We start from the raw sequence: 7,391 nt of genomic DNA, 5'->3' as shown, positions 1-7,391 counted from the left end.
AAGCACAGACACAAGAGCAGACGAGATTTTCTGATCCTCAGATTTTATTAACCGAGATATACTCATTATCTTTTGGAGATTCGGAGAAGCAGCAGCAAAAGTCTCTTTTTCCAGCAGAGAAAAAAAAGCATTTGGAACCATTTAAAAATTGTAGGACAATCTTATTTGCTTCATATGAAACAGACAAAAATATAGATATTATATATATATACACACACACACACATATATATATATTATTCTGGAATATTACAAAAAAAGATAATACAATATAAAATTTTCGAATAAATAGACTCTATAAATAGTTTGGTAATATTGCCTTATTACATGGTAAACATTTGAGGATTTAAAAAAAACAACACCCACCAACGCAGGTGTGACTAGCATGGAAACAAAAGGCCACCCTTCCTCCCCCTCCTTCCCCCCCACTCCATCAGTGCAAAATGTCTAATTGAAGCAACAGGACACCATTTTCCACGCTGTGGGTACTGGGCTTTGTGGTCACTAGAAGTAATAAACCTTCCTGCCAGTTTCATTCTTGATGCTGGCAGAGATTTGGCCTCTGGTTGGCCAGTCCCACATCCTCCCCTAGGGTACGGAGGGGCAGAATTCCCAGAGATTTAATTTCATGGGATTGAAGAGTGGGCTAAATATTCCTTGGGTGACCCCGAGGAAGAAAGTACAAATTCTGGAATTTGTCAAATTTGGCATAGGGGAGAAGGATCGGACATCCAGTTTGGTTCAGATCTGAGTTTCTCATAGAAAGAGCAATCGAGGCAAGATTTTGTGTCTGATCATATCCAAGGTTAAGCTTAATATTTAATTTCACCCCACTGGAGCAAGGAGGTGGGTAGGAGACACACACGTCACTCGGATTCCAATTTTCCAAAAATGGTACAATTTCACACCTGGCAGAGGAATTTGGGAGGAGAGGAAGAGAGAGCAAACCTCTCCCTTGCCCCAAGGGGATGCAGAATTATTGGGGTTCAGAGCACCCCAAGGAGAAAACACTTCCGTTATTTCAAAAGCTCCAGAGGGCACAACATGGGGGGGGGGTTATTAAAAATAAAAAAAGATAAAATTCAGCACATCTCCTTAATTCTCAACCTATTCTTGCTGGAGGACTAGATAAGGAGAGAATATTCACAGTATAAAGCATGATATTTTCTTTTTTTTAAAAAAGGTACATTTAAGAGCTACCAGGATGTCATCTAAGTCTTATTTTCCCCGGTCTTGATCTGGCTTCTGTGGTGTGAGATTTATTTATTTTTCCTCCTCACCACTGGAGGAGGATTTGTAAAACAAGGAAACCAAACTGCTACATAGAAGTAAACTTCCTTCTCTCCCTGGGACTGTTCATATCTTTGGCATAATGCTCAGGTGTTAGAACCTCACCTGGAGACGGGTGGAGTTCTGGGAGTTGAAGTCCAACCATCTTCAAGTAACCAAGCTTGCAAACACCCTGTTAGAATAAAGAGTATAAAAATCCTTTCTTTTCACTTCTCTGGGCTTCTCTAGGTAGGAATTCCCCAAAAGGGAACAATCTCCTTACAGTCGGATTCCTTAAGGGGAAGGAAGGGGGGAAGGGGGCTGTGGGCTGATCCACCCACTGCCCCTCCTCAGCTCAGCCCAGAGTGCAAAACCAGAGAGAAAATTAAACTGACCCCCCCTCCCCATCTTGGTTTCCTGGCTCCCTGAACGGTAAATTTTTGAGATAGTTAAAAGAACCATCTAACTCACACACACACACACAGCCATAAGGCACTCCCAGGTCGGGAGGGGGAAGTAAGGATTTGCCCCCCCCCCCTCTGGTGTCCCCTTAAGGCACCAAGTGGTGAAAGGGAAGCTGAAAGGACTGGAACCCCATTTTGCCCCCAGGCCTCTTGAGGGCAGTAAGGCCAGCGGGTGGGAGGCAGGAAAAGCCCCTCCCCCAAAGAACAGGCAAGGGGAGGACTCAGAAGAGCAGGAGAAGCCCCCAAAAGCATCAGTTCAGGCTGGGAGGGGGGGGGGGTTCGGCCTTGGTCCCCCCACCCCTCCGAAGGAATCTCATCCCGAGGGCGGCCCTCTCCGTTGCGATCGAGAGCCAGCGCCTACATGTGTCCCGTTGGGCCCTCAGTCCGAGACGGAGAGCCGGTTGAAGATGGGCAGGCGGTGAGTGGTCCCCGCCGGCCCGCCGACGGGGTGCTGGTCGAAAACCGGGGAGTCGGAGCCGCTGAGGCTGCTGGAGCTGCTGTAAGAGTCCGTGAGCGAGTTGGAGGAGGGGGTTCTGGGCAGGGCCGACGGGGGCGTCCCGGGGGCGGCCGAGAAGTAGTCCCGGGGGCTCTGGAGCGAGCCGCTCCTGACGGCCCCCTTCCCGCAGCGGCAGGAGCAGCAGCCCCCGGCGGGGTTTGGCGCCAGCGAGTCCCCAAAGGAGGCCACTAGGGCGAGCGGGTCCAGGTTGAGGTGCTCGAAGGCGGGCGAGAGGAGCTCGGCGGAGGCGGGTGGAGGCGAGACGGAGGCCGCCCGGGCAAAGGAGGCCGGGTCGGGCAGGCCGAACAGCGGGGAGCCGCGGCGGGCGCTGGGCACCCCGGAGAAGCTGACGCTCTGGCGCAGGAGGTGCGGGGAGGCGCCTCCGTGGCTGCCGAAGGCCTGCGCCTCCTCGGGGAAGTGGATAAAGTGGCAGCGGGAGCCGTAGGGACACTCGCCGTGCAGGTAGAACTTGTGGCACAGCTCCGTCTTGTACTTGGGGTGGCGGCTGACGGAGCGCAGCTCGGACGAGCCGTGGGCGAACTGGCACTTGGCGCCGTACTTGCAGCGGCCGCTCTCGCTGAAGGTGCGGCACAGCTCCGTCTTATAGCGGGACGACGGGGCAGGCGTGCCGGGCGGCTTGAGTGGTGGGAAGCCTGGCGGCGGGGGCGGCAGCGGCTGGGCCGCCTTGCCTTCGATCAGGCTGACCGAGCGGTCCGGGCGCAGCGGGGGCCGCAGCTGCTCGCTCTTGGGGCTCCAGGGGCTGCGCGGCGGCCACACTGCCGAGTCCCCGCCACCCGGCAGCGCCGCCTCAGAGGAGCAGGACGGGTGGCTGCAGGAGAAGGCAGGTGCGTCCAGCTCTTCGCTCAGCGAGAGGTTGATCAGGTTCTGCGGGGGAGAGGAGGAGAGGGAGAGGTTAGAGACCCTGCCAAACGGCCACAGATCGGATCGGGCGCAAAAGTCCAAGCCAATCCCACCCACCCTCGGCAGAAACTGGCAAAGAAACATGCAACCTTTGCATCTGTGCAGTGCAGAGTCTCAAGCGCGGCTGGAAAAAAGCACCCTGTTGGGGGGGGGGCAGTGCCCCCACCCCACCCCCTCGCCAAGCCTCAAGACCCTGAAGCAGTTCCTGCCAGTCCTCACCTCTTCTATAGAAGAGGTTCCACAAATCCACAGTGCCGTTTAGAACCGGTTCCAGCTCCCTCCCGCCCGCCCGTCCACACATCATGAAGATGAAGAGCGAGAGGAGGAATTCTGGGAGTTGAAGTCCACAAGTCTTAAAGCTCTCAAGTTTGAACACTACTGGGTTGTTTTTTCCTAAAGGGTTAGGGGTGCGAGGGTCTTGTAACTTGACAGCTTTAAGACTTGCATACTTCAATGCCAGAGTTCCTGAGCCCACATGACTGGAGGAGGAATTCTGGGAGTTGAAGTCCACAAGTCTTAAAGCTGCCAAGTTTGAACACCCCTGGGTTTTTTTTTTCTAGAGGGTTAGGGGTGCGAGGGTCTTGTAACTTGACAGCTTTAAGACTTCCGTGCTTCGAATGTCAGAGCGTTGTTAAGTGAGTTTCACCACACTTTACAAGCTGGCCACGCCCAACCAGTTATCAGTGGTCTCCAACCTTGGCCACTTTAAGACCTGTGGACTTCAACTCCCAGAGTTCCTCAGCCAGCAAAGCTGGCTGAGGAACTCTGGGAGTTGAAGTCCAACAGGTCTTAAAGTGGCCAAGGTTGGAGACCACTGAGTTACATGACTGCCAAGTCACTCCCACTCAGTCACATGGCCAGCAAGCCACTCCCACCCAGTCACATGGCTGGCAAGCCACTCCCACAAAGCAGGCCACACCCACAGAAGAGGTTCTAAAAACATTTGAAACACCCCCCCCCCAGTGCCCTGAAGGCTCCCACCGCAGGGGGCCACCGGCCTCCTTCCTAAGCCAGGGCCCCTCCCGTGGGAGCCCCTATCCCGGGCTCGGGGCTTCCACCCGCTCTAGTCCAGCGAGACCCCCTGGAAGCCCCCGGCTGGCAGGGAAGCTCCGAAAGCCGCCGGGCTCGGTCGGTGGCAGGGGTATATATATGTGTGTGACGTCAGCAGCCTTAATATAGCGCAGGTGGGCTGGGCTGGGGTTATTTTTACAGGGGCCTGTGGCCGAGGCGGAGCGGCGGAGGGTGGGGGGTCAGGGGGGCATAAAAACTTCCACCTCCGACGGGCACGCCTGCCAAGGAGTGACACAGATGGCTGGAAAGGCTTCCTCGCCTCCTGCAGAAAGAAGGCAGCCGGGGAGGGGGGGTGGTCTTGCCCTGGCAAAACACGCGCAAGACCCCAGCCGACCCTCCCCAAAATATCCCCCACCCCACCCACTGAATGAGGCCTTTAAAAATCGCTTCCCACCCACAAATCCGCTTTTCAGCGGGAGCCCAAAGGCTCCACCCCCCCAAAGAAGAAAACAGCCTCATTGCTCAAAAATCCTGTTTGACAAGCAAAGCTTCTCGCTCGGTGCTTTCCCACCTTGGGCAACCTGCACGGGGTGGGGGAACACGCGCACACACACACACACACGCACACACGGGCCGCCCGAGCGAGTGTCGAAACCGAAAAGACCTTTAACGCTGACCAACTTCCTGGAGGAACCTTAAACCTGGTTTAAAGGCGTCCAACCTGAGGTTGCCTGGATTTCTGCGCCAAGGTGGCGCAGTGGTTAAATGCAGCACTGCAGGCTACTGCTAGATCAGCAGTTCAGCGGTTCAAATCTCACCGGCTCAGGGTTGACTCAGCCTTCCATCCTTCCGAGGTGGGTGAAATGAGGACCCAGATTGTTGGGGGCAATATGCTGACTCTCTGTAAACCGCTTAGAGAGGGCTGAAAGGCCTATGAAGCGGTATATAAGTCTACTGCTATTGCTTTTGAAGCTGGTTTAAAAAAACCAACGGCCTGGGCGCCTTTCGCCCCACGCCGCTCTTTGCGGGGCGCCGTTGGGGGCAGAGCGAGCCCTTCCCCACGAGCTGAAAACACCCGCGTTCGAGAGGCGGCGAGACCCCCAAGCGCTGGCAAAAGCTACAGGGAGGGAAAGACCCCCCCCCCTCCCCGCCGGTCCTTCCTCCCCGCTTCAAGCGACGCCTCCACCGGCCCCCCAAGCTCTCTCGCCCCACCTCGGCTCGACGGCGGGACCCCTCCTCTTTTACGGCAGGAGGGCAGGAGCTGACACCCGATTTACAGTCTCTGCCGGCGCTGGGATCCCGATGCCCAGCATCTCTGGATCTTCCGCCCAAAGACCCCCCGAAAGACGCCAGACCGGGCAGGGGTCCTCGCTGCCCCCCCCTCCTGCTCCCCAGCCTACGAAATTGGGGGGGGGGGACTCCGCCAGGGGCTGCCTTTTTCCGGCCCACCGATGGAGAAAGGCGGCTGGGCGCTCGGGGGAGGCTGCGAAGTCGGGCCACGTCTCTCCCACCCCCGCCCCGCGGAGGCTGCGCCCGGTCTGCCCGAGTCGGGGCGGGGAGAGGCGGCCGCAGAAGCAGCACCGACGTAACTCCTTGACCTAGAAAAAAAACCCTCGGCGCTTCCTGTTTTTCTCCCGTCCTCGGCCGGCCAGGAAAGGCGAGGGGGAGGCGGCTCTTCCTCTCGCCAAGACCGTCCCCGCCCTCGAAGCCCGGAGGCTGCCTTCCCTTCGGGGGGATCGGGCGCCGTGGCTGCTTTTCAGGGACGCCCGGCCGCCCCTTTCCCCACCTCGCGGGCTTCAGGACCCTCCTCCCCGCCCCCCAAGACTACGAAGCCCGCGATCCCCAGCCGTCGGGGCTGCCCAGCCCTGCGCCCCTTCTTTTGAGCTTCGGCAAGAAACGCCCGGTTTTCGCAGAACGCCCCGAAGGGGGCACTTCGAACGGGGGTCGCCCGCCTGCCAAGGCCGCCAGGGGGCTTTCCCCCCCCCCCGGCCCGACGGAGCTCCCGCTCGCGATCCAAAGCCGCGCCCATCCCTTGCCCGGGATGCGAGGAGGACGCCGAGGACGGGCGCAGCCAGTGGCGGCCAGGAGCCGAGCCGAGCCGGCGGGAGGAGGGAGGCGTCGGGCGCTCACCTGGTAGAGGTTCCGGACGTCCAGAATGGAGCTCATGGTGCCGCCTGCTCTGCTCCGCTCACCCAAAGCAACTGAGGTGCGGCGGCCGGGAGGAGGCAGATATAGCCGCGGCCTTTCCGGCCGGCCCCTCTCTGGCTCCTCCCCCGCCCCTCCCCCTGGCAATGGGTCCCTCCCTCCCCTCCCCGGGCGCTCCCGCCGCCCCTCCAGCTGCTGGGGAGAAGGTGGCAGGGCAGCCCTTTGCCTGGCATGGCCTGAGGATTCCTTGCCCTGGGCAGAGGGCTGGGCTAGATGACCTCAAGGTTCACCTGTAAAATAGGTCGCTAGGAATTGGGGAGGGGGGTTGCCCTCTGAACCAGACTTGTGAGTACCTCAAAGCTCTCCCCCCCCCCCCCCCCGACTCTTCTGGGGGTGAGGTTGCCAGGGTCTCTTGGGTCAGCCTCCCACCGAGCAGCTTACGGTAGTCCTCGGTTTCCGACCAAAATATGCTAAGCAAGACCGTTTCTGTGAGTTTTGCTCCGTTTTACGACCTCTTTTGCAGCTACTGTTAAGTGAATCACTGCAGTTGTTCGGTTAGTAATACTCTTGCTAAAGGAATCCAGCTTCTCCATTGGCTCTGCTCGTCAGGAGGCCGCAAAAGGCGGATCACGTGGAATTGGGGGACATGGCAACCGACATAAGTACATGTCAGTTGCTAAGCATTCTGAGTTTTGATCACATGACCATGGGGGACGCTGAAACAGTCATAAGTTTGAAAAACAGTCATGTCTCTTTTTTCAACTGTAATTCCAAATGGTCTCACTAAATGAATGTTAGTAAATTGAGGACTGCCTGTGATGCTGGACCACCAGTTCACTCACTCACTCTCTCTCTCTCTCTCTCTCACACACACACACACACACACACACACCAGATGAACTATCCAAAGCTATGCGGTATCCTGACTTCCCTCTAGATATGCTGGCCCCACTTTCTGGGCCCCCTGTCCATATCTGGGGAGAACTAGGTGGGAAGGTTAACCGTGAATCTGTACCCACTCTTGAGATAGAGGGGGATAGGTGAGGAGGATACGTAGGTAGGTAGGTAGATGGATAGATAGATAGA

At 57.2% G+C, this 7,391-nt stretch overlaps 1 protein-coding gene across 1 annotated transcript; it reads right to left on the bottom strand.

Moving 5' to 3' along the window:
- Window positions 1–548: 548 nt before the first annotated feature.
- Window positions 549–6,368, bottom strand: ZFP36 (ZFP36 ring finger protein). The gene is made up of 2 exons (XM_032228001.1): window positions 6,291–6,368; window positions 549–3,113 (listed from the first exon to the last, which is right to left on the bottom strand). Exons 1-2 carry the CDS (start codon window positions 6,324–6,326, stop codon window positions 2,112–2,114), a joined length of 1,038 nt encoding a protein of 345 aa, XP_032083892.1. The 5' UTR covers window positions 6,327–6,368; the 3' UTR covers window positions 549–2,111.
- Window positions 6,369–7,391: the final 1,023 nt, after the last annotated feature.

Source organism: Thamnophis elegans, chromosome 12, assembly GCF_009769535.1.
Source record: "Thamnophis elegans isolate rThaEle1 chromosome 12, rThaEle1.pri, whole genome shotgun sequence".
Classification (NCBI taxonomy): domain Eukaryota; kingdom Metazoa; phylum Chordata; class Lepidosauria; order Squamata; family Colubridae; genus Thamnophis; species Thamnophis elegans.
The sequence above is the reverse complement of the archived record's forward strand: the minus strand, read 5'-3'. Positions and strand labels throughout refer to the sequence as shown.

Coding starts and splice junctions, on each gene's coding strand:
- ZFP36 (XM_032228001.1), bottom strand. CDS start 6,326: ATGAGCTCCATTCTGGACGTCCGGAACCTCTACCAG. Junction 3,114..6,290: donor ACGTCCGGAACCTCTACCAG/GTGAGCGCCCGA, acceptor TCTCCCCCGCAG/AACCTGATCAACCTCTCGCT.